The 27,995-nt window shown below is 36.9% G+C and overlaps 1 protein-coding gene across 1 annotated transcript; it reads right to left on the bottom strand.

The window, feature by feature from the left end:
• Positions 1-10: 10 nt before the first annotated feature.
• Positions 11-27,782, bottom strand: LOC124971708 (phosphatidylinositol-binding clathrin assembly protein-like). Its single transcript, XM_047535355.1, has 16 exons — positions 27,755-27,782; positions 26,868-27,113; positions 24,959-25,101; positions 23,058-23,133; positions 22,114-22,216; positions 21,869-21,962; positions 21,641-21,752; positions 21,013-21,119; positions 19,574-19,615; positions 17,159-17,235; positions 16,193-16,269; positions 11,523-11,606; positions 11,386-11,416; positions 10,665-10,791; positions 152-259; positions 11-22 (listed from the first exon to the last, which is right to left on the bottom strand). Exons 1-16 carry the CDS (start codon positions 27,780-27,782, stop codon positions 11-13), a joined length of 1,467 nt encoding a protein of 488 aa, XP_047391311.1.
• Between the last annotated feature and the right edge of the window lie 213 nt (positions 27,783-27,995).

Raw genomic sequence — 27,995 nt, 5'->3', positions numbered from 1 at the left:
AATGTTAGAATTAGTTTTTGTCCTATGAGACACATAGGACATACATACATAAAAGATACATATGTTGTGAAACTCTATTCTAACACTGGGTCCTTCTTTCAGTGGTTTTCCATCTCTACCAAAGCCCTAAGTAACAACAGATCAAACATACCTGATGTCCTGGGGACTGAATGGAAAGCGTGCTGGTCTTAAAGTCTTCTTGGGTATAAATCATGGATTGAGATGCCATTAGAGAAGGACATTCTGTTGGACTGGGAACCTACAAATTTGAATGGAAAAGAAAAAGTGATAATTAGTAGAGACTTGGAAGATGTCATTTTCCTCCCCAGTTTAAAACCATTAAAGGAATCCTCACTCACTGAACATGGTGTGGAAACTTCATGGCATGGTTTAGCAAACCTAGTGCTTCTATTTTTTATCTACTGCACTTTTCCCTCACCAGTTGAGGCAATGTGGGCCCACCCAAGAACTGGATATGTTAGACTATTCAAATGATACATAACAAAGATTAATGATTAATGCTTTAAACCTATTGGATGATTTCTGGTGACATGCTGCAAGGCGATGTTTTGGTCTCTTCTTCATCTAAGTTATCAATGAAAAGGTTGTAGAGGGCATGTTCTCTGATCGTGTGAATAAAATATTGGAAAGGATAATGAATGCATTAAATATAATCAGAAACATTAATGTTCATGACAGGCTACGGTGCCAGTTGAAAAAGATGAAGATTCATAGAGTCTTATTCTTGGATCTTCTAAGAATACCCACACATATATGGAATAGGGATAAGTGATGTTAAAACATTTTACTTGATAGATTAGTTTTTCCTGTCCTTCCTCTTGTCTTAGCCCTATGCCAGCAACTTAGAAGTGCTTTTAAATCACTCCTGCCCAAGAATAAGATCATGGTTTGCTTCTACAATGCTATGAGATGGTACACCCTGAAATAGCCCTATGTGGTAACTAGACTGAGTGCCTAAGTCATTATAGGGACCCTAGTATGTGTTTCCTTCAATTCACCTGGGTCTGTAGTTATTCATACCTGAGGAGAGGGATTTCCGTTCTGCAGACCACCTAGTGCTGGAGCCTACTTTGTACCTGGTTCCATCAGCTCCACTCCCTGGGAAGTAAACTCTATTCTTTTCATCCTTAATTGTAAGGAATCTGAAATAAAGTAGCTCTTTATGTGGTCCTTCTCAGCTTTCACTCTGCAATCTCCAATCTGCACTTTTTGCCTCAAGCCCTGTTATCCTAATAGATGTGCTTTGGTTATTGATACATAATCTGGAAATCTACAGTACTCCTTTTGGGACTTGAACCCTCACCATTCATTTTTTCCTAAGGAGAATCTCTATCCCTCCTAGACTCTATCCCTCTCTGGACTCTTATTTTTGGCATACATGCACCCCCTATTATTAAATTACAATTTAATCCTTTTCTGGGGATTAATTGGAAAATATAATTCATTATTACAAAGGTGTATACAGAAGTCCACAAGGAGAACTGAAAATAAGTGTAAGGTAAGTGAAAAATTAAGGCATTATGACATTTCCAAATCTAATATTCTTTTTCCCTCGCTACACACTTTTTCCACCTCTTTTGCAGGTTCCTCATCTTCTTGGCCCTTTAATGACTTAGACGAGGGCTCCTGTCTATACTTACCCCTAAGTGATCTCATCTAGCTTCTCAGCCCACTTCATGCAAGCACAGTACTGGGGATTGAACCCAGGGTGCTCTACTGCTGAGTCACATCTCCAACCCTTTTTATTTTTCATTTTGAGACAGGGTCTCACTAAGTTGCTGAGGCTGGCCTTGAACTTGCCACCCTCCTGCCTCAGCCTCCACAATCACTGGGATTACCGGAGAGTGCCACTACGCCCAGCTTTTGTATACTCACGATGATCTATTTAGAAAACTTCGTGAAAGGCATAGCACACATTTACTTCAAGGCTTGTACAATGACCATTCCATTTCCCTGAAATAGTCTTCCGTATGGCTTGCTTCTCCCTTTTAGATTTCTACCCAAGACTAAGCCATTTTCTCAATGAAAAGTTTCCTGGACTGCCTATATAAAATGGAAACCTAGTCCCAATTAATTTTTTTTCCCTGCTTTAGTTTTCTCCATTGCACTTGTCACCTTACTGTATTTGCTATTTATGACCCCATTAAAGTTTTTATTTCTTTTAGTTATTGCTCCATTCCCAGCACTAAAACAGTATGTGGAACATAGTAGATAACTAATAAATATGTGCTGGTTGAGTGATCAGATAGAAGGGTCAAGTAAGACTAGGTCAGACAAGTAGATATTATATTTGGTCACATGAAAGTCATTGGGAGATATTCATGCCAACAACTTAGTGCAACAGTGGGGATAGAAGTCACATTGAAATAGGTTGAAAGTGAACTGGGAAATCAACAACCTAAATGTACATTAGTGGTAGGATGTACATGTAATAAATATACATCGTCCCTGCCTTCCTTGAAGAATATTCACTGAGAAGCTCTATTCCTAGAATGAATTAATTAAGGCAAGAGTGTTAGAACATGTATGCAGAGGGGATATAACTTAGGAGTAGAGTGCTTGCCTAGCATGCGCAAAGCCCTGGTTTGATCTTACACTATCACATCCAAAAAAAGATGTAGGCAAAAGGGCATCATGGGGAATCCTGCCTGGCTTTTGCTCTGAGAGAAATAGCTGGGGTGGGGCAGCTGCAGTAGAGTGGTTGGACTGACACTGCTCAAGAGTGGGATGTGGAGTAAAGAAAGGCATCAACTGGGAGACAGGCACAGTGGTGCACACCTGTAATCCCAGTGTCTCAAGGTGCTGAGGCACGAGGATCACGAATTCAAAACCTGCCTCAGAAACTTAGCGAGGCCATACCTCAAAATAAAACAACATAAACAATGGCTCAGAATGTGGCTCAGTGATTAAGCACCCCTGCACTCAATCTCTAGGACCAATCCCCCAAAAAAGAGGCACCAAAGAGGACTCCAAGATTTTTGGCCCAAGCAACAAGGATGGAATTGCCATAATTTTGGCAGTCATCAATAAATAAATGGACATTAAAGCCATGGCTTAAATGAAATCACCAAGGGAATGAGTGCACAGAGAAGGGGGTCAAGAATTGATCATGGGAAAGACAAGACTTAGAAGGACCAACCAGTTGACAGCACAATATTCCAGAAGTTAAATGAAAAAAAAGAATTTGAGGAGGGATTGGTCAATTGTGTCAAATGCTACTGATAGGACTCACTGTAAGCTGAGTATTATGTAGTAATATGGAGGAAATAAGAGCATTAGAGGCAGTATAGAATGATGGTATAACTAATTTTTGAAATTTGCATAGAAACATACATATATTTAATAATAAATATGTAGACATATGCTGGAAGGTCATGCATAACCCTCATCATAGCCACTGCCTCTACAGAAACAGTAATAGAGAATAGGGGTGTGTCAAAGGAAATTTATTTGTAAAATTTAATTGTATTCATTTAAAAATTATCTGAAGTATATATAATATATATTAACATTTAGTAATCCAAACTATCAGAAGCATGGATACATGTCATCCTCTGTACTTTTCTGTATCTTAACGTCTTCCTGAATTGACACCAACAGCAAAAGCAATATGAGTAAATTGGTGGTAAGGCTGTGCAGACTAAAGGACTTCAGAGTTTTCATTACCTGTATTATATTGCATGAAATTTAGGCAGTTCACCAAAGCAGTAAGAAGGAGAGTTAGTGATTACAAATATTTTTAAGTAAGTAAAATATTGCCAAATGGACATGACAGAAATAATAGAATAAAAATGAGGGGTTTGTTTAAGTCAAGATAAAAAAACATGAAATTAGGACAGACTGACTTTCTACTTATATCAATAATTTCTCCTGGGTTGGGGATAGAGTTCAGTTAGTAGAGTGCTTGCCTCACATGCACAAAGGCCCTGGGTTCAATTCCCAGCACCAAAAAAAAAAAATAATAATAATGATAATTTCTCCAACTGGAAGGTTTTATACCATAAGAACAAAATCAGGAGGCTGGGGAGATAGCTCAGTCAGTAGAGTGTTTGCCTTGTAAGCAAAAAGCCCTGGGTTCGATCCCCAGCACCCCAAAAAAAAAATCAGCCTCATTAAATTTACTTTTTTTTTGGTACCCCGGATTGAACCCAGGGATGCTTCACCACTGAGCCCCATCTCCAGCCCTTTTTACTTTTTTTATTTAGAGACAGGGTCTCACTAAGTTGCTTAGGGCCTCACTAAGTTGCTGAGTCTGGCCTTGAACTTGCAACCCTCCTGCCTCAGCCTTAAGCTGTAAATTTACTTTTTTTTGGTGCTGGGGATCAAACCCAGGGCCTTATGCTTGCAAGGCAAGCACTCTACCAACTGAGCTATCTCCCCAGCCCTAAATTTACTTTTTAAAAACTTGATTAATATAGAGTAGAAGTGAGTCCAAACATCAAAATGGCGAATAAAACAAAAAATGTTGGCAAAAGGGGAGAAAAACTAGCTTGGAATAAAATAAGAATTATACTTAATCTGTATTGTGTGTATACTATTATACTTAGTCTGTATTATGTGAATACTATTATTTCTATTTTGGATTTCCTTTTACTGTTCCTCTTCTACATGTGCCTTCTCATTTCTTGGGTTCCTTTCTCTATTCTCATTAGTTTTCTCTCAAAGTCTTTGCTGTATTATTTCTCAGAGTGTTGCCATTTGTTATAGTTTGGATATGAGGTGTCCCCCAAAAGCTTACGTGTGAGACAATGTAAGAAGAGTCAGAAGAGAAATGATTGGGTTGTAAGAATCTTGACCCAATCAATGAATTAATCACATGATGGGATTAATTGAGTGGTAACTGAATGCAGGTGGAGTGTGACTGGAGGAGGCAGGCATTGGGGATGTGCCTTTGGGTATATATTTGTGTCTGGCAAATGGAGACTCTCTCTGCATCCTGATCACCATGATGTGAACTGCTTCCCTCTGCCTCACTTTTCCACCATGATGTCCTGCCTCACCCTGAGCCCCAAGGAATGGAGCCTGCTGTCTATGGGCTAAGACCTCTGAAACCATGAGCCCCCAAATAAAATTTTTCCTCTATAGTTGTTCTGATCAGGTCTTTTAGTTTCAGCAGCAGAAAAGCTGACTAAAACACTACTTCATTTTCCCATGAAAAGAATGAGGCAGATTACCACTGTAAATAATCTATATAATTTTTCCAATCAGTGTAAATGATGATGAGTTTTAACCACTACTGATAACTTATAGAGGTTTTTCTTACCATTCCGTACATAGGTGCTTGCTGTGGAGTCACTGGATAGGCCACTGGAGGTAGAACCTTGAAGAAAAGCTTCAGTTACTAGATAGTATATTCTCTACTATTGAATAAGAAATATAATATGTACTACAGAGCAGCATTTCAATAGTCCCACAAGGGAAATTTTTATTCTCCTTGCCTTCCAATTTCTGTAACCTTCCCTGAGGGCTGAGGAGATTAAATTTAATGGTTTATGTCTTATACACTCACTAGTGGGTTGGAGTCCTGTGCCACAAAATCTCTATCATCTGTCATCATCGTCATCATCATCACGATCATAATGATATATATATATATGCATATGTATTTATATCATATTTTTTTGAGCAGTTACTGTGACCTAGGCACTATTCTGAGTACTTTACATGTATTACCTCATTTAATCCTTATAACAACCTTAGAAGATAGATGCTATTTTATCTCTGTTTTACAGGTAAGAAAACTGAGTCATAAAGATGTTCTGTACCTTATACAAGGTCACACAGATATTAAGTACACTCTACCTAGGTCCAAACTCATCCAATCTGGCACTACTGCTAATACTCTTAAGCACTATGCTACAACATGACATAAATCCCTCCTTGCAGGTCTGAGGCCTGCAAGCAAGTGGCATGAATTATTACTTCTTCCTTCTTCCTAAGTTACAAAAAGAATAGATCTGAAGCACTCTCACCACAAAAACATAAGGAGGTGAGGTGGATATGTTAATTAGTTTTAATATTTCTACATTGGCTACAAACATGAAAACCTCACATTGTACCCCATAAATGTACAACTACTTGTCAATTAAAAAAACAAATAATTTTGAAAAAGGAATGAAATTATAACACATATTCTAATGTGGGTAAACCATGAAGACATCATGTTGTATAAAATAAGACAGACACAAAAGTACAAAAAGTTTAAAAGAGTCAAATATCCACTGGGCATGATGGCACACACCTCTAATCCCAGTGGCTCCAGAGGCTGAGGCAGGAGGACCATGAGTTCAAAGACAGCCTCAGCAACTCAGTGAGACCCTGTCGCTAAATGAAATATAAAAAAGGGCTGGAGGTGTGGCTCAGTGGTTAAGTGCCCCTGAGGTCAATCCCCAATACCCACCCCCCCAAAAAAAGCCAAATATCCGAGAGAGGAACTTTCTTTTCCATTAGGTGGGGCTATGGTTCCATGAGAGCAGGGATATAAAAAAATGTGTTTCTTTTTTTAATTCTCCATTTTAGTCACTTAAGACCTGACTTGTCTCAATCACAGAAGTGGTTCTAATCTGGTTAGGAAACTGGAAAATACCAATGGGCAGATGTTTAACAAAATTTACTGACAATTTCCCCCACTTGTGCATGAGAGGATCTCATCTTGAGCATAGCAAAGAAAAGCACAAAGGCTATGGAGACTGAGCTGACACTGGAACCAGAAGCCAAAGAGGCAGTTAAAACTTGCTGCTTAAACCTATGTAGGTCAAGTGCCAGTTAAAATACAAAAATCAACATTCTCCACAAAATTTAACAAAACACAGAGTCTTAGAAAGTAATAGTCAAAATGTATAGGATTCCATCCAAAGTTACTTGGCATGAAGAACCACAAAAATCTTTTTGTAAGGAAAAGGACTTTTAACAGAGGCCAGTGATTCAGATGACCATGGATTTTTTTTTTTTAATCAGAAACCAATGCAGGCCAGAATGAAGCAGCACATTTTCAGGTGCTGAAAAAAATTAATTCAGAATTCTATATACAGTGAGAATTTGCTTAAGGGATAAAGATGAAATAAAGCCCTTCTCAAGTGGAAAAAATGAGAGAATTAATTCTTAGCCAAAAATTCTAGCACCAGAATTTCTTCAGGTAGAAGGGAAATGATACCAGAAAGAAACTTGCAATATCAGCCATAAAGAAAGAGCAATAGAAATGCTAAATATCTTGGTAAATATCCCAGAATATTTTTCTACTCTTGATTTCTATAGAACATGTTTGATAGTTGATAGTAAAAAGTGTAACACAAAGAAAGATAAGACAGGGCTGGGATTGTAGCTCAGTTGTAGAGGGCTTGCCTGGTGTGTGTGAAGCACTCGGTTTGATTCTCGGCACCACATAAAAATAAATAAATAAAATAAAGGTCCATCGACAACTAAAACAATTTAAAAAAAAAAGAAAGATAAGACCCTTATATGGTGCTAATGTTTCTACATTCCAAAATTGAAATAGTAAAATGTTGATCTGAATGGGCTGAAAAGTATTTATTTTCTAATTTCTAGAGTAACCACTAAAAATAAACTATACAGAGAGCTATAGTCCAAATCAAAATATATAAATGAAAATTCAATACTAAAAAAATAGTCAAAGGGGCTGGGGCTGGGGCTTAGTTGGGCTGGAGTTGTAGCTCAGTGGCAGAGCGCTTGCCTAGCATGTGTGAGGCACTGGGTTCCATCCTCAGCATCACATAAAAATAAATGAATAAAATAAAGGTATTGTGTCCTTCCACAACTAAAAATATATGTTTAAAAACTAGTCAAACAACATTGGAGGCAGGAAACAGGAAACAAGAAGAATTACAACAACAAAATAGAGGGAAGAGCTGGGCGCAGTGGTGCTTGCCTGTAATCCCAGCAGTTCTGGAGGCTGAGGCAGGAGGATCACAAGGTTAAACACAGCCTCAGCAAAGCGAGGCACTTAGCAAGTCAGTGAGACCCTCTCTCTAAAAAAAATACAAAATAGGACTAGGGATGTGGCTCAGTGGTTGCATGCCCCTGAGTTCAATCCCCAGTACAAATAAAAAAAAAAAAAAAATAGAGGGAAGCAACAGAAAACAATAAAATGGCAGATCTATCTACAAATTCAACTACAATGAAATTAAGTGCAAATGGACTAAATATAGTAAATAAAAAACAGAAATTGTCAGAATCAATTTTTAAAATATTCCAGCTCTGTACTACAAACAAGAGTATCATTTCAAGTACAATGATATAGTCAACTTAAAAGTAAATGTATGAGGAAAGACATATCATACAAACACTACTCAAAAGAAAGTTGTTATACTACAATCAGAGTAGACTTCAGAGCAAAGAAAATTACCAGGATAAAGGGGAATGTAACATATTGAAGCACATCTGGGGACTCTGAGTTCTGTAGACAGAAAAATTGTACAGATAATTAGCAAAGTTTTAAAACAGGTTCTAACTGCCATTTCTAGAACATTGCACACAATATCAGCAGAACACATTTGTTTTCAAGCACTCATAAAATGTTCACAAAGACATACCTTATCCTTTGTCATAAATGAAAACCTAAATTTAAAATAATTTAAAACATACAAAATCCGACCACAAAGGAATTAAACTAGAAATCAATAACAGAAAGACAAAAAAAGTTTTCAATATTTAGAAATTACATAACACACCTGTAAAAAATCTATGGGTCAAAATAAGTAGAAAATACAATGAACTGAATTAAAATGAAAATACAACCTAGCTTGCATCTAACCTACAACCTTAGCTTGCATTTAAAGCAGGGCTTAGGGTAAATTTTATAGCACTAAACACTTGTATTCAAAAGTATCAAGTCAGGCTGGGGAGATAGCTCAGTTGGTAGAGTGCTCACCTCCCAAGCACAAAGTCCTGGGTTCAATCCCCAGCACCACAAAAAAAAAAAAAATGTATCAAGTCAATAATCTAAATTTCTACCTCAATAAAACAGGAAAACAAAATAAGGCAGAAAAAAAGGAAACAACAAAGCAGAAATCAAAACTGGAGATTGGAAAAAAATGGAGAAAATTCAATGAGACTAAAAACTGACCCTGAAAAAAAATCAATTAAAACTCATAATTCTCTAAGCAAAACTGAGAAAAAGAAAATAAGTCATTAGCAGTATCATGTTGAAAGAGTAGGGCTAACCCTACCGGTTCCCCTCTTACCCTGCCCTATAAGACTTCTGTTTCTATTCACAGTTGAATAAATCCTACACTTGAATAAATTCCCACTTGAATAAATCTGGAACAAAAAATGAATAAATGAATAGTGATCCTTGTAGAACAGCTCTATGAACATAAATTTGACCCAAATTTATGTGTTATTTTTACATTTCATCCTCTTTGGAACTCTGAACCCCAAACAATTTATATGTTATTTTTACATTTCATCTTCTTTGGAACTCTGAACCCCAAACATCCTTGCTATAGCTTTTTTTTTTTTTTTTTTTTTCGGTGCTGGGGATTGGAACCCTGGGCCTTGTGCTTGCAAGTCAAGCACTCTACCAACCGAGCTATCTCCCCAACCCACTTTTCTACCTTATTAATCATCTGTCTTTTAGCCTAAGCATCCATTTCCCTCAAATTGCTTAGTTGTTTTCAAATTTATTTCAACAACACAGTCACACCTTTCCACACTATTTCCAAATTACTTACACCTTCTTCCCAAACCCTCCCCAAAATCTTATTCCTAAGATATATATCTCAGCTGAATATTAGAAAAATAAGTCACTGTGTACTCAATAATTAATATGCTGTTTGTTATATCATTGGACAAAGAATGTTTCAAAGCAAAATAACAAAATAGCAGGTTCACAATCCTTAATTTTAAATTATTGGGACCAAATGTATTTTTCAATCCAGAAGAGCTAAAATATGACTCTGCAAGAATTATATGCAATTTTAATATTCCAAAAGCTCTGGGAAACAAGTTTATTTCTTTATGTTTGTGATAATCCGTTTGGGTTGCAAAGTGTTACCCAAGCTATAATGAGGCTATAGTCATTAATTATCCTACTAAGTACAAATATTCATACATTATCATCTTTGTATTTTGCTGATGAAATATTAATGTATTTGATTAATATGTGCTATTCTACCCCCTGAGCTGTTGCATAATGTGTTTTATGTGTACTTTCTAATTTATAAATTGATGACTGTCAATTTACTTCATCTCCTTTTATCTCATGTTCAGCTCCTTTATGAAATTAATCAACAAACCTTCTGAAGTATTCCATACTAGCATTTATAATAGTCAAAGCCTTTTTTAATGATATTTATCTACATTCACAGCTCCCTTAAAATAGTCAAGTTCCTATTGGATTCTGTATCTTTACCACTTAAGCAGAGTGCTTGGACCTAACAGAGCTCAATAAACATGGAGCAACATAGTAGAAGATTCTGTGTTGGGAATAGAATTGTAGGACTTATAGATGTCCAAAATTTGAGTTTTCACACTTTAGTTTATGAAATAGTTTAATATGTTTACAACAAACATTAAAACTGATTAAAAAGAAAAACTGTCTTGCTCTACCTTCTTCCTTAAAACAAATGTCTATGTTATACATATATATTTAAAAGATGAAAGTAATAATATAGCCAAAATATTACCATATGGGGAACAAGAGGAGCAGAAATAGAATTCCAGATGGTTGATGTACAAGAGGAGGTATTCAACTGCCAGTTCATTCCACCATTAATTTCCATTTCTGAAGTTTGACACCACTTCACATCAGTTCTAATAGAAAAATGATGATATCTTCAATAAATGGTTTCAAGGAAACTAGATATCCACATGCAAAATAATGAAATTAGACCCTTATCTCATACCATATACAAGAATCAACTCAAAATGCATTGAACACTTAAATGTAAGACCTGATACTTTAAAACCACTTGCTATAGTTTGGATTTTAAATGCCCCCAAAAGTCTGTGTTGATGGTTGCCAGCCTATGGTGCTATGGGGAAGTGTAGGACCATTAGGAGGTAAAGTTTAGTGAAAGCAAGCTACGTTACGTCACCGGGGACATGCCCTTGAAGGGGATATTGGGACCTAAGACCCTCCTCTCTCTCTTTCTAACAAGTGATTACTATATCTAATTTAAAAATGATTTTCTAGGGCTAGGGTTGTGGCTCAGTGGCAGAGCACCTGCCTAGCACGTGTGAGGCACTGGGTTCGATTCTCAGCAGCATATATAAATCATAAAAATAAATAAATAAATGAAATAAAGGTTCATCAACATAAAAAAAATAATAATTTTCTAGTTTTTACTTTTATGAGCCCCTTCCTGGAGTATGTATTTACTGTCATTTAAAAAAATAAAAACTTACTTGTCGATGGGGCTTTCTCCAAAGTTAAGATCTATTTCATAAAACAAATACAAATTTTACATTATTTTTGTGCAAATATTGTTTTCTTAAAATGCATAAACATATTTAAAATATTAATTGTAAAAATAGTTGTTTACTTCCTATGAGGCTAGCAAGTGAGCCGTCCAAGTTGCTTGCTATGTTCACTGCACCTTGCTGTTTGTCTCCAACAGATTTGTGGGCTGCTGAAGATAATGTTAGTTGTAACACATCATGTATGGGAAACAATCTGAAAATAAGAGACAGAATGAGATAAAAACATAAACCAAATTCACATCAGAACAGTAATGACACATATGAACCCACCTATTACAAACTAACAGGATTTCAAATTATTAGGTAAATGAGTATAAATAAAGTGAAGTTATAATAAAATAAATCTTAATTGAGTAGTTGTTATGTGCCACACTTCCAGTAGGATCACGAGTTCAAAGCCAGTCTCAGCAATTTAGCAAGGCTCTAAGTAGCTCAGTGAGACCCTGCCTCTAAATAAAATACAAAAAGGGGCTGGGGATGTGGCTCAGTGGTTTAGTGCCCCTGAGTTCATTACCCAGTACCAAAAAACAAACAAATAAAAAAATAGGAGTGAGCAAAACAAATAAAAATGCACACCTTCATGTAGTTTACATCATATTAGAGACAGAATGTAACCAAGAAAAATCAATTTTATGTTAGACAGCAATAAGTGCTGAGGAAAAGAACATCAAGGAAGGGGATATATGTTCATGGAGATCTGTCCTATAATGAGAGGTGATTTGAAACTACCCACTATGATGTATTTTTTCAAGTTCTCCATGTAAACATTACCCTATGTAGATTTATGATTACACAAATGGTATGCCTTTATGCCACGTACAGACAGAGAAACAACATGTATCCCATTTGTTTACAATTTTATAATAAAAATAAATAAATAAATAAATAAATAAATAAATAAGTTCTCCATGTATATCTAATAATTTTTGCTTTGTGTATTTAGCTTAGTGCATGCAGTAATTTAAATTTTAAATAGGACAGGCTCACTGAGAACTGAACTTTTAAGTAAAGACTTTAAGGATGTGAGAGTAAACCACTGTGATCTAGCAGAAGAGCAAAGGCCTTAAGGAAAGAATGAGCTTGATTTATTTGAAGAACAATGAGAAGGTCAATGTTTCTGGAGCTGGAGTGACCAAAGGGATCAGAAAAGCAATCGTGGGGTAGGAGGGTTCAGATCATAAAGGTCCTTATAAGAAACTGTAAGGATTTTGCCTTTTATTCTGAAGCTACCACCGCAGGCCAACTTCCTTGAGGTGGGCAAGCCATTAAAGGGACTTGAACAGAGGCAAGCTCTAACTTTAATGAGATCATTCTGTTTTGTGAGGAACGGAGTACAGGGGCCATGGGAGAAGTACAGAGGTGGTCAGGAGGCTGTTGCAGTAGTCTCTGGTGATTTTCTGTCTTTTTTTTACTGTATTCCCACTGCCTAGGCAGTACCAGGCACATAGCTGGCATTCATGAAGTCAGCAAATCCATAAATAATTGCTGATGAGGAAATTAAATGCAGTATTGCATTCAAGCATATGGAATATATTTTCAAAAACCATAGCTGCACATAATGACCTAAATGCAAATATTAATACTTCACATTTATAATGTATCTATTCAATTAGAATAAATTTGGATTGTTAAATAATTTTTTTGTACTTGGGATTGAACCCAGGAGCACTTAACCACTGAGTCACATCCACTCACTTTTTTGTTTGTTTTGATACAGAGTCTCACTAAGTCACTTAGGGCCTTGCTAAGTTGCTAAAGCTGGCCTCGAATTTGAGATCCTCCTGTCTCAGTAAATAAAATAATGTTCACTACCAGTTTTCAACAGATATCAGAATATTTATATATCAAAGAAATCTTATTTTTCAATGATTATCAGAATAAAATATTTCAAAAAAAGTGAGTCACTAATTGCTAATATGGAAAATATTATATATTAATCATGTTTTGTTTTTTTTTTTTTTTTTTTTTGCAGTGCTGGGGATTGAACCCAGGGCCTTGTGCTTGCAAGGCAAGCACTCTACCAACTGAGCTATCTCCCCAGTCCGTATTAATCATGTTTTGAAATACCTTAGACTGGGGTTGAGGTTGTGACTCAGTGGTAGAGCACTCGCCTAGCACGTGTGAAGCACTGGGTTTGATCCTCAGCACTGCATATAAATAAATAAATAAACAAAGGTCCATCGACAACAAGAAAAAATTTTTAAAAACTCTTAGACTATTGTAAAACATCATTAATTCAGTGAGGCTCTCAATAAATATTTTCTACCATACGGAGCTGGCAATACAGTCAACAACATAACTCTTGTGTCTGCCTCATGTGTTTTTATTGTTTAGCTAGAAAATTATAATTTTTGAATATTATGAAAGGATATTTATGAATATATGAAGGATATTTAATTTCATTTACAGAGTCAAGTAAAACTCCTTTGTGCTAGATAATCTGAGACTTAAAGGATAAAATATAGGTTAAACAAACAAGGGGGGTTGGGGCCTGGGGAAGGAGAACAAAGGATTCCAAACAGAATTAGAAAGACCCTGGGGATATTTAAGTAAGTGAAAAAACTCTAGTATCCTAGAGAGTTGGGCAAGAATTACAAAAAATGAATATCTGGGGCTTTATCCTTGGATAATGGTAAGTCTCGGAAAGATTTTCATCAATGGAATGGCATGATTATACTCAAGTCTCTAAACTATCACTCTGGTTGTAATATGGAGAAGAGATTAAAGAAGGGAAAGAATAGATGTAGGGGGACCAGTGAAGTGGCTATTATATATTCCAGGAGAGAAATGACAATGGTTTTAATTAAGTCTACGGCATTCTGGTTTCAGAGGTGGAGAGAATTCAGAGAAGCATAATGAATAGAATTTGATAATGGATTGGAGTAAAGGGAGAGAAAATTATCAAAAAAATAACTCACAGGCAGCAACTGAGGACCTGGGTGGATGGTAGGGCCATTTACTGAGCCAAAGGCAAGGCAAAGGAGATGGTAAGTAAACAATTTCATTTTTAATACATTTTGAGTTTGAAATAACTACAGAACATGCAAGTGAAGAAATTCAGCAGGATATAAGTTATTAGCTCCATATATGAATATATACACAGGAATATAAATGATTTCTATCTATATATTCAGAATATGGGTAGTAATTTAGACAGTAAGGGAAATATCTTCAATCAAGGCCAGAGAAAACTTGAGATTATTGGACAGGTTTTTAATCTTTGGTGAGACTAAGAAAAGACAGAAGCAAGCAAAAAATAAAAAATAAAAAGCAACAACAACAACAAAAAAACCCCCAGCACTTAACTATAGGCCAGACCCTGTTCTAAGTACTCTACATGTATCAATTTATTTAATCCTGCCAGCAATCCAGCAACCTTACAAAAATAAGGAAGCTGAAATACAGAGAGTTTAAGTTAACTTCCCCAAAGCACACAGTCCATGAGTGGTACCAGTGAAACTTGAGCCCAAACACTCTGGCCCCATGACTATCATTTTTAATTCAGCGATTTAAGAGAAGAAGTGTTTTCAGCTGATCCCAGAATTGTCCATAAAACTGGATGAAGTAATGAAGGTGCCATGTATGGAGATCACCAGTAGCCAGTCCTGGTCTGCTGGGAATCATGCCCATATGCTTTCATTATAGTGTAGTTCTTCCAATACTCTACTTGGGATTTACATTCACAGTGAACTAGACCCAGAGCTTGTTTTCTTGACCACTGTATTTAACTATTTTGTAACACCTATTGTAAGTAATAATGATTCCCAAACCACAGGACTCAGAAAAGTGACACTAGTAAATCTAATTGAAATTAAGAAAATGTTTAATTTTTGTTATACATATGGTTTTACTCAAAGGACTTAGGTTCATCATAGTTTTGGGGTCAAACTCACCCATTAAAATGCAGAATGTATGTCCATTGAAAATATATGCATAAAAGAAAAGAACAGAATTTAAGTCCTTAAGTTTAATTAAGAAAAATTAATTCAGATACATATAAATCCTATGATAATACAGTTCATTATTACATGGATTTGTATCTATAGTAGAGAATCAAATAACATCATTGAAACAACATAACACACTATAAAAAGCAAAATTTGGCAGCCTATGAGAAGCTATATGCCAGTAAATGTATAACAACCAGCTCTCCTGATAAAAAGAGGACTAATTTCTGTAATGTAAATACTCCCCTCAAGGTCAATTTAAAGCTACCATCATGACATTAATCACCTAGCAAAATTCCTGAAAATTTAGTAACCTTAAGGGCCTACAAAGGACTTCTACTTTAAACATTACAAGGTGTCACACTGTATATATGCATAAATGTGTTTCTTTGTAAAATTTCTACATTAATAGATAACTGTTTACATGGTACAAAATTCAAAAGTTATAAAATGGCATACAGTGAAGACTCTCCCACCCATCTCTTCCCATGAACCACCATATTATTCTGGAAGGCAGCCCATTTTAATTCACTTCCTTTATATTCTTTTTAGCACACCTTACTCATTTGTCATTAAACATCTTGGAGATGATTCCATCTCAGTACATTAAAATAAGCCTCTTACTAATAGATATTTTGCAATGAATATTCCTATTCATTACTCATTTTGTAATTATGAACATATGCTTAAGGAAAGGCAGCAGTAGTTGCTTGATCAGTAGAACTAAAGAATCTACTCCTGTCTTTGACTATTATTGACATAATCATGTAATAATGTCATAATACCTTCAAGCAAAGTTGTGCTTGCTGAAGCTTTAGCAACTGGACCAGTTGGGATGGATGGAATAAATACATGCTGGAAACTAAAGAGATCACAAGAAAGATGAAGCATAGTGGAAGATAAATAAAAGCAATTATCCTACCTAGCAGAGCCTACATTTCTTTGATTCATCCATCTATTCATTCATCTATTTAGCTATGTACTAATTATATTGAATTGTGATAAAGATGGAATTTAAAAATAGTCAATGGACTTATTCTCTAAGAGAGGATAATAATACAAATCATTTACAGTCAATATAATCACAAAAGTGGAATGAGGGACTGGGTAGGTTAATGGAAGAACACATGCCTAGCATTTACAAGGCCCTGGGTTCAATCCCCAGTACTGAAAAAATAAACAAATAAACAAAAGCCCAAACAAAGAAAAGGGGAATGAATACTACATGACCTGTGTAGAAATGTTGGACAATACAGAAAAATATAAAAAGAAAAATGAAATCAACCATAATCATTCCACTCAGAAATACTGAAAGTTTTCAGGAGACAGACTTCAAATTTTGTATTATTCAATTTGTATGTAATGTGTTTGTCTATGTACTTGACATGTTTTGAATGTTATTCTGTACACTATTTTTTAAATGAACAGTTTACTGTGCCATTAAATAATCTTCTACAACAACAGAAATTTTCACTAGGGGAGAAACCAAATTCTTAAAAAGTGACATTTCCATCTCAATCTCTGACTTCAAGAGTCATTCACTTTAATAAAACATGTTCCCTTGTGAAGAGTACGGTATCCAACAAAAGATTTAAAAACACACTTCCTATCATCATTTAAAATACCTGAAGAGTATTCCATCATAGTTACAGCTCTTCCTTTAGTCAATTTTATATTTTTAAATATTTAGGCTGAGGGAAATTATTTAGAGGGAAATAAATTAACCTACTTTAAGACATTCATTAACTTACCCATGAGGTAAAATGTCATTTTTCTCTTCCAAAGAAGCTAAATGCTGTTCTAGTGCTTCAATGAAACTGTGGGGTGCCTAAAAAGTTATTATAAAATATTTATTCTTTGATAGCTTTAGCACACAGTTACCCTCCCATCACACAGGCCTGGAGGAGCTGCTGTGGTAAGTGGAAAGATGCAGCTAGGGCCACACCACAGTGGAACCAACCAGCAGGTCCCCAGGGCTACACCCCTGGTCATACTCTGATGAGGAGACATTATGTTTGCACGATTTTGGAGAAAAATAAAATTGCATCAGACTGCAGACAGAGCAGACCTTGCCACACGTGTCTGCAAGAGTTATGCCCAACGGGAACTGCGGGCAATTGTCGAAAACACAGGGACAGACAGACACAGTCCTTTGCAGAGGGAGGCGCTCTGACTCCCAGATGATGTCAGAGTCAAAGCAGAAGGGACTAACCCAAGAAATGAAGCCGATTTCCTCCTAAGAAAGGTAGCGTCCGGAAGCCATCTCCCAAACGGTGAGCAGTGCAGCCTCCATGCCCTAAAGCAAAGACTGCTGGAAGCACCGTGTGTGGTCAGGGAGGAAGCCCTTCACACCTCTTCCTGGGATCTAGCAGCAAAGTGGCTGGAAAGGCTCCCTGGGACTGCACAGACCTCTCTCAAGGGAACCAGCTGACAGCAATGGGGCAAAGGTGGTGCTGACTTCCTGCTCACCTCTCTGCTCTCCCACATTTTTCTCCATTCTGGAGTTGGCAGGGCACCCAAGAAAGCACGTTACCTGGGGAGCCCCTCTGCCAACTCAAGGCCATGACAAATGACTTTCAACACTACCTGAGGGCTGGGGCCAGCCTACTGATAAGAAAATTCTTGCAGTAAATGTTTTGATTTACAGAGGAATGCATGGGGGTCTACATGAAAGTTTACAAACAAGACCCTCACCTGCCTTTTACATTTTCTCCAGCATCCATCTACTTCATTTCTGATCCAGACATCCTGGGGACTGGAGCTGAGGTAAGGAGGAGAGAGAGGGTGGCCCAATGGAGAATGTGACCCTACACCTGAGTACTCCTCCATGGCAAATGTCTCCTTAGAGCTCAGAACATAGATGCTGGCTAGTTAATGTTCATCTGTACCCCAACAATGGCCAAGGTTGTGGTTCCAAGAAAAAGTTCCCTTCCTGTCCCCATTACCTCTTTCAGAAAAGTAAAGACAATGTAAACAAAAATCAGAGGACTACATTCTGGTAGACATTTAGTCATGTTTCTGTAGCATCTGTTCCAGCTTCTATAGGAACTCAGGGACTGGGACTGTCTTATTCATCTTGTGCCCTATTAACCCAAACATTCTTTTTGTCTCTGTCTCCTACCTCTGGGGCCACCAGACTGCTCATTTAAGAAGTCATGTATTATTTCATTCCATGGTGCCTCCACTGTGAATCACTGTGGTGTTTGATGTATATAAAATGTATAACTCCTCTTTGTATTTATGGAAGCCCTTAATGGAATGCTTGAAAGAACATAGTTCTTTCCAAGATTTATGAATCATCAGATAGAAACTCCATCTCTCTCTGCCACCAAACCTAACATTTTATTCACATCTGTAACCATCCTCTCCTGCTTGCCTCCTTTGTCCTCTTGTGGTCACTGCTTCCACTCGTCTTCTGTATTTAACGTCCTTTCATTTCCTAAGAGTCCTCACTCAGCCTACTACCCCTCTCTCCTTCTACATCCTCATTCTATATCTCTTCATAGTATCCTCCTTATACACATGACTGCCATGTAAATCAGGCACGGCCTATCAGAATCTGCATCCTGCATTTCCTACCAAAAACGAAAAATGTGACACCTAGTGACCCCCCTCTGTAATAGGTCCAGTCTGGACCAGAAACTCTGCTATTTAAGCCCCATGGTACATTTGACAGGTTTAAAGGGCTAAGCAGGCTAAACAAGTAGGTTACCAGGGACCCATTTTGTCCACACTTGCTGTACTGTCACATCTTCTTCAATCACACTCATGATCATGTGGGAGATCCCTGAAGACAATCAGTTCATGGGAAGGAAAATCCCTGAGCTCATTTGATTCTTACGGAACCTTTTTAACATAGGCAATAACATACTCTGTTACAGTTGCAGAAATAAGAACAGAGATCATACACCTAAAGGTGGACAAGGCAACCCTTAAATCTAAAGTGCACTGTTCCAAATGCTCTGCTGTTTCCACTGATAAAGTTCTGTTCATTCTAAAAACATGATCTAGCTATTGTATCATTAAACACTGTGAGTAAAAATGTTACTCATGGGGAAATAAGAATACACACATGTAAGCATATCACAAAAAATGATCTCAGATGATCAATATTTTAAACACACAAATATACAGACAAAAAACACTTATATATACAGGGCACTAACCTGAGTAAGATATGGAATGTCGCTCTGGTCAATTCCAACTTGCTGAATTCACAAAAAAGGAGGGGGAGTACATATTACAGCAAGAAGTGGCAACAAGAGCATAATGCCTTCCTGGGCTAGATCAAGAAAAATATGCTGCACAAAAATACATTTGAGAACAAATTTCTATTTATCCTAAGGATAGACTCTAAAACAAAAAACTTACCAGGTATTGAGTCTTTGCTGTTTTTTAAAGATCTCAGCTATACTTTAGCTGTCATATTAATGTTCTCTAATTTCTTAAGTAGTCAGAAATCAGCCATTATTCATATTGTTGTTCTCCTCTGGGTAATATGTCTTTATTCACTTTGGTTTCCATAAGTTTTACTATCACTTGACTAAAGTAGTTTTCTTTATATTTGTCTTGCTTGGATTTCTTTAAACATCAGGAAAACATGGGGCTCCCCTCAGGTGTTTCTTTCTCTCACTGACCACAGACCTGTCCTACCTATTGTCCACTGCCCAAAAGGACCTATGTCATATATGTTTTGGTACAGTTTTGGAGCTCTGGTGGAAGGGTAAGCTTGTTATTGATTATCCTCATAGCTGCAAAGAGTGGTCCTTATAGGATTGCTTTTGAGAAAAAGCGCATTGAATAGTACATTAGTAGTGCCTAGTTTCCGTTTTTAGTTTTACTGTTTATAAAACAGATAAAAATAACTACTACCGGTTTAGGTCTGTTTTCTGATACCATGCCCTAAGGTGCTTTCCTTCTCCATGTCCTTTCACAATGATGTTCTGCCTCATGATGTTGGGCCCAGAGTTCTGGAGTCAGTCATCTAGGAAGTAACACTTCTGAAACCAAATTTGAAGATGACACCATCTGCTGGCTAAGCAATGATCACTGTGATGAAGCCTCTGCCATTTGCTCCTGTATTCTCTCACAGCTTTAGGCATGAAGCCAGCATCAATTAGGATAATTACTAACCAGCACTGCATGCTGTGTACAAGAAACCCATAGTGTTCCTCTTAAGTATCTCATAAACACCTTACACTATGTGGTTTCTGTTGTTCTTCATTGTAGTATATCTTTTCAACCCAGTTTTTGTGCCCAGGAAGAGTTAAAACAAAGAATATATGTCTTTTAGTATTTCATGAAACTACCTAATTTAAAATGGAATTTACCTCATTTTAGTGGAAATAAAAACATTTTATTAAAAGATTACTACCGGGCTGGGGATATAGCTCAGTTGGTAGAGTGCTTGCGTCACAAGCACAAGACCCTGGGTTCAATTCCCAGCACTGCAAAAAAAATAAAAATAAAGACAAGTAAATATAAGATTACTACCAATTTCTGTGTGTTTGTGTACTAATGGTGGTGATGGAAAGATGTATAGTTATAGTTACATCTGATACTAAAGTAATGCAGAAAATCCTTAGACAGAAATGGATTTCTGTACCTCTGCAACTTTCAGGAACTGTGCAAATTTGGTTGTTCTTCCAAGGAACTTGATGTAAATATCCAAACTTTCCTTGCATTGGTTCTTCCTCATGTCAAAATACTTATCTAAACATAGAAAAATTTCAATGAAAGGCCAGTCAAAACTGTATTATTTGATATTGATAGACATTGGGATTAATGTGTAATGGATATATTTGACAATCCAAGTCAGCAGAGTGGCACACACCTGTGATCCCAGCTACTCAGGAGGCTGAGGCAGGAGGATGGCAAGTTCAAGATCAGCCAGGGCAACTTAGTGAGACCCTGCCTCAAAATAAAAAATAAAAAGGGCCAGAGATGTAGCTCAGTGATAGCGGTGGGCCCTTGGGTTCAATTCTTATTACTTGAAAAAGAAAAAAGAAAAGGCAACCCATGTTGATTCTCTGATAATTTCCCAGAAATAGAAGTTACCACTTAAATAAAAAAAGGAAAATGTCTGTGGCCAATTAGCCAAATAAATTTTAACTAAAAAGGAAGATTCTCATATTTTGAATCTACAGAAAATATGAATTTAAATGTAAAGTATTTTTATAAGTAAATTATTTTTACCAAAATTTTATCTCTTTAAAAGTAAGGTTTTATCTTACCTAGTAGATTTAGGATTCCTTCATTATAGACTGCAAAGAGACGGAGAGAATCTTTAAAGAGGAGCATAAAAGCAGCATGTATTATACCATTAGTTAGTTCATCTGGCTTTGCCTGAAAATTAAAGAGGAATCAAATTACCACACAGTTCAAAACAATTCCTTCTCCCACCTATAATTAAATGATGCCCTTTATTAGTATTTTGAAAGAAAGATTTGTAAAGCTCTTACATTAAAATTAAGAAGAGCATCCAATTGGGTTTGAATAACTGGAAGCGTGTTTAGCAGATCTTTGGTATTCATAGTTCTCATCACACCGTCCATCCTATAAAAAATAAATGAAATTCATAAACATCAGTAATTAAGAGTTTGAGAAACACTGTGATATCAGCATCTTGGAATAAAGCTGTTTTTGATAAAACTACACAGCAGAACACATGTTTCAGCATTTGCTTATAAATTAATATTTTACTGACCCTCTCTTGACTTTTGTGATGTCAGATGCAATCAGTCTATATGCGAGTGACTTTTCATTCAAGTATCTGCTGTATCGTCTGATGAAGGCTGACATAGTATAGCCTAAAAATGAGATATGTTGATCATTTCCAAGTAAACCAATATTAACTATTTACAAATTTATAAATGCAAAGATGTATCAGTCCACATTCACCTGTATACCTCAGTTTCTTTGAAGCACAAAAGCTAGAATTCATTTGTTAATCTGGTATTTCTTACACATTCTGTTAAAGATTATTTTTACTCCTTTAAAGCCTTGAAATTACTCCATGATTTGTTGTTGTTGATGATGGACAGTTCTAAACAGAGGAAGTAATTGAACTTCATCAGCTCCTTTCACGTTTCCAACAGAAACTAATATAAATTCTAAGCATTTTCCTTACTTTCTCCAGTCTGCTGCCACCATCCCTTTTTAACCCTCTCTCCACTCAGCAAATGACCTTGCCTCCTACATTTCATAAAGAAGATGGAGAAAGGCCATGGTTGAAATTCAGCCTTTCTACTCAACCTTCAAATGTGCCTTGATTCATTTATTCATTCACTGAACAATTATTGAGTGCCTACTCTGAACCAGGTCTGTTCTAGGCACTAAAAGTTCATCAGTGAAAAAAACAGAAAAATCCTGCCTTCATAAATAAGGATGTGCTGCAATTTTTTGGTAGGCTGGACAAGGCCTCACTGAGTAAAGACTTGCAGGGTCTCGTTAGTGTCCCTGTCACTAGCACATAGCATATTCTGTTATTCACAATAAGCACTCAAATGTGTGTTGTGTCCATGAATTTAGGGATTGTTTACCTTCATAAAATGTACAGAACGCCCTTCATAATATAGTATTATTTTCTTAACTAGGCATGTTTACCTTTTTGCCACATAGATATTTATTTCCATGAAAGACTCATCTTACCTTCTGTGACACTTTTATCTAGGAAGTTGTGTAAAGTGAACAATGAGTTTCGAGATGCAAGATGTCGGATAAAACGCTGTCAAAAAAGGTGCCAAATTCTAAAATCAGTTTCTGCACACAAGGATTAATTATTTGTCATTATTACTGAATTATTTAACATAATTCTATCACATTGTTTCTGTTTATTTCAGGAGCACTGATTAAGCTGAGTATGATCACATGTATCACAAGTTATCTACATAAAAGAGCTGCAGTGTTGTCAAATCTCTTCCACTTACATAAATAATAACGATAGGATAAACAGTAAAGCTTATGTGAATATACACCTCTCTCCCAACACTTACTGTCTAGCCATTCCTCCTTTGATTTTGAGTCTGATTTTAAATTAAAGAACAATACAAAGAATTATATCATCCATTTGGGTACCCCACTAACTAGAAATGACAGCTACTAAGTTTTTGACCCTATTTTAAAGTACCAATAATAAAGTGTTACAGATGAAGCTAAAGTACCCATTGAATTTAATGGTAAATGTGTCATCTTAATGTTGTCCTCTCCAGAGAATAAATCCCAACAGAAAATAATTCATACACAATTCATAGGGTATGAAAGTTCCATTTTCTTAATTATCTATGTTTCTCAATTATCTATGTTGCCAGAAATTTTAAATTTTGCTAATCTGAGCATGTTCTCAGATGGTTATCAGATATCATAGCTTTCTCCTCTTCGAATTGTTTATTTTAATTAGTTTATTGTCTTGCCTTTTTCTTATAATTATGTATTCTAATGATTAATATTTGATCTGTAATATATGATGGAAATATATTCTTCCAACTTTATGGTGTCCTTCTGGTCCACACATCATAAAAGTAATTTCCTACATTTTCGATTTTAAAATTGGGTTTTTCAAATTTATGTATTTAATTCATGTGGAATTTTTTATATCAAACAAGGATCTCGTTCTTTTTGTGTGTGGATGCCATTTGTGTTAACAGGCTGTATTTTTAATTTTTTTTCATTATAGTTTTTGCCACGTTTTTAGAGACACCAAACTCCATGAGAAGGAAAGTTTTAATTTTGAGCTCTGTATTCTGTTTCTTTTCTTTTTTTTTTTTTTTTTCGAACCAAGAATTAAACCCAGGGTCATTTAACCACTGAGCCACATCCCCAGCTCTTTTTAATATTTTATTTTGAGACAGGGTCTTGCTGAGTTGCTTTGAGTGCCTCACTAAGTTGCTGAGGCTGGCTTTGAACTCATTATCCTCCTGTCTCAGCCTCCCTACAGCCAAGGGGATTTTGGGTGTGCACCACTGTGCTTGGTTCTCTATTCTGTTCTATTTACATGTGTTCTGTTTTTACCAAAACAGTACTGTGTAATTACTGTTATTTTATAATAAGTTGAAATGCAGACAATTTCTAAACAGTAATTTTGAATCGAAGGGTTCCTAAGACAAAATGTGAATTTAAAATAAAAAAATAAGTAAGTCAATGTTCTAGAGTATTTTAGTTTTTCTGTGAAATAAAAAAGTGTGTGTATGGGATGATGTGGACAGTGATTATGTAATTCACTTGTGTCTAGTCTCCCTTGGAATATAAAAGTTATGGAGCAATATGTTTGTGGGGGGGTTCTGCTATAAAATATCTGAAGAATCATTTAAATATCCACTCTATTATTTACTGTATTATTCACTGACTACCAGGATAGTAATTTCTAAAACATAGCCATTACTGGAAGCAAAAAATATATAGATAGATAGATATTCATTTACCCCACTAGTCACTAATGAAAGTTAAAGGAAGTAAGCCATTTATGAAGTAACAATATTTTGCAATTTTGTGATTACAATCTTTTGTTCTAGAGTGAAGGAAACAATTGCCATTGGTACATTCACCACACTCACCTCTTTTCCATATACCATGAGATGATGAAATGTAACCAGGGCTTTGAACACCACTACCCAGCTGTTGCTCCCAGTTTTCTCAGAAAGAACATTAGCCAGATGTACAACACTCATATTTGTTTCATTTATGTACTGTATTAGATCTAAATTAAGAGACAGTGACAAATATTGAAATACAGATTATGAAGTAATTTCCAATTTGCTTCATCATTTCATTTTCCTGTTCCAGAACATGCAATGACTCTTTGTTTTTTATCAGTTCGAAATACTCATTGTGGGGGCTGTGGATATAGCTCCATTGGTGGAGTGCCTGCCTTGCATGCATAAGGCCCTGGTTCAATCTGCACCACCATAAAAAAAATTACTCATTGCTTTAAAAATTGTTATTAGAAAACATGTTCACCTGTAGCACTGATTTATTAGTCAGTGCTTTTACATGTATGGTGCTGGGATAGGTGCTGAGGAGAGTTATTGCATTGGAGCTATATGCCTACCCTTACTGTAGACCCAGATTCATGTACTCAGTAAGAGCACATGGTCTGTGTGGGTGCATCTACTAGCTAGTGTGTCCTTTATTTCTATTTATCTGTAATTCTGTTTCATTTTTGTTCCTGTAAAGTTTACTGTTGCAGGTTGTTACCTTTTTTAGATGATTTCAGCCTGCACTAATGTTTAGGTTATCATGGTGCCAACTCAAGTGCCCTCCTTTCCTTCTTTGCATATTTATCATAGGTAGCAGTTATTCATCCTTTATTTTTTTTTAACTTTAATTCTTGAGGAACCAATTTTGGTATATATTATATAATGATCCAGGTTTAGAAGATATATAGTCCTTTAGAATGTATTGCATGGTTTTCCTAGAATCACGGTTGACGAAGTTTTTAGAAATATATAAAGGAAATTAGTTGTCTTAAGTTGGTAAACTGTCAGTTACTATAATGTGCACATAATTATAATGACATGATAAAACTTGAGAAGTGAAATGCAAATTAGGTGATTGAATGAGTTGTAATGAAAATGTCTCAATTGAAAGGTTATCAAGGGCTGGGGTTGTGGCTCAGTAGTAGAGCACTTGCCTGGCATGTGTGAGGTCCTGGGTTCCATACTGAGTACTGCTTTTTCTTTTTCCTTTTTTTTGTGGTGCTAGGGATTGAATCCAGGGCTTTGTGCTTGCAGGGCAAGCACTGTACCAACTGAGCTATATGCCCAGTCCTCAGCATCACATCTAAATAAATAAAATAAAAGATCCACTGACAACCCTAAAAAAAGGTTACCAAAATAGTGATTTAGATAGGTGTGTGGGGCACACCTGTAACTCCAGTAATGAGAGTCTGAGGCAGGAGAAGTGCAAGTTTCAGGATAGCGTCATGAAGTTAGCAAGGCCCTCAGCAGGTTAGTGAGACCCTGCCTCAAATGTTAAAAAGTATTTAAAGGGCTAGGACTGCAACTCAGTGGTAAAGTGCCCCTGGGTCCAATCCTCAGTAGAAGAAAGGGAAAGAAGGGAGGTGTGCGGGGTGTGGGGGAGGGGAAGAAAGAAAATCAAAGTTGCTAAGGTAATACAGCTGAGTTTAAAAACCAACATTCCGTGAGGGCTCATACAGAAGGGCACAAAAGTTTGTGGGGCAGCCCAAGGCCTATTCAGGACCCTTGGGTTAGGAATACCTAAGAGCCGCACAAAACAGTGTTTGGAAGGCGGCGGGCTTCTAAGAAGCCTGAGTTGGCATTCCTCCATCCCCTCGTCCCTTATCTTAGTTATTTTAATAACTTGTACATGTTTTCGAAGCTGGTGTCACAAACGCCAGTGGTCCCTGTCCATGCCCAACGGAAGATCAGCAGCAGCGTGTGTTTTCCGTGTGAGGAGGCGTGCGAGGTACTCCTGTCGCAGGTCCCCCTCTCCCCTCCTACTCACCGGCCAGGTGTTTTGGCTCTGGTTCTGTGGGTTCGTCGGTGGTAGCCCCGAGGGCGGCCTTTGATCCAGAAGATCCCATGGACGCGTCGCAGTCTGCCAAACACGAGGATGATGGTTGAGGTGTCCAGTCCCTACTGTTCCTGACCCGGCACCTCGACCGAGTGACGAACGAGGAACGCGAGGTGACGGAAGAAAGGCAGGTGGCCCTCACCAGGCGACCTCTTCTTCCCTCAGCCTGACGCAGACCTGTAGCATTATGAGGGCGGGATTTGAACTTGCCGGAAAAGATGGCCGAGGGACCTGAGAAGGGGCAGCCTCCGGCCTTGGGGCGGGGCGTCCTCACAGGAGAGGGGAGACCCTTGGTTCCTGTCTTTGTTTTCTTTTCTATTACCCGGAGGCGCTTTACCACTGAACCACATCCCCAGGGCTCCTTAGTTTGCATTTGAGAGAGGGTCTCACTAAGTCCCTAAAGTTGCTCTCAAACTAGCCTTCCTCCTGCCTCACTCTCCCAAATTCACAGGGTTACAGATGTGCACCACTGCTCCTCAAACGAAATATACACTCCCAAAGCGACACCACCAATGCCTCTGTCCTCCAGCCACACCCTATCAACCTTCAGTCACAACTCACTCAAGCCTCATCAGGGGGTTGATGCACTGATTACGCTACACCTTTCATAACCCAATCATTTAACTTCTAGACCTTCTTGCATTGTCTCACAAACGAACTTTTCAATAGTACGTGCTCAATGACAATATGACCAACAGCGATTCAATGAATGGTAACATTCTTCTTCAGAGTCTTAACTATTATTAATCCTATACACAACATTTTGTATTTCTAATATGATAAACATGATCTTGCATTATTCTTCATTATAGTCACACTTTCCTTAAGGTCCTTAAGGGCGTCCATGATACTTATGACTGTTTTAAAATGACACTCTTCTAATCCCATCACCATTAAATGGGCTGTACTTCTCCTGACTTACTTTTTTATCTTGTGTATCAATTCCACTTTTCCACTTCTTCTGATGCCAAGTAATCTCTACTTGGACAGTACATGTTGCTTGTTAACTTTGCATTGTTGAATACTATATTTTCATATATTCCTTTAAACAATGCTGAA

This window comes from Sciurus carolinensis, chromosome X (genome assembly GCF_902686445.1).
Source record: "Sciurus carolinensis chromosome X, mSciCar1.2, whole genome shotgun sequence".
Classification (NCBI taxonomy): Eukaryota; Metazoa; Chordata; class Mammalia; order Rodentia; family Sciuridae; genus Sciurus; species Sciurus carolinensis.
This window is presented reverse-complemented; position numbering and strand designations above follow the sequence as displayed.

Coding starts and splice junctions, on each gene's coding strand:
- LOC124971708 (XM_047535355.1), bottom strand. CDS start 27,782: ATGGACGCCCTTAAGGACCTTAAGGAAA. Junction 25,102..26,867: donor AGAGCCAAAACACCTGGCCG/GTGAGTAGGAGG, acceptor CTCTTAATTTAG/ATCTAATACAGTACATAAAT. Junction 11,607..16,192: donor AAGCACAACTTTGCTTGAAG/GTATTATGACAT, acceptor TATCTTCAGCAG/CCCACAAATCTGTTGGAGAC.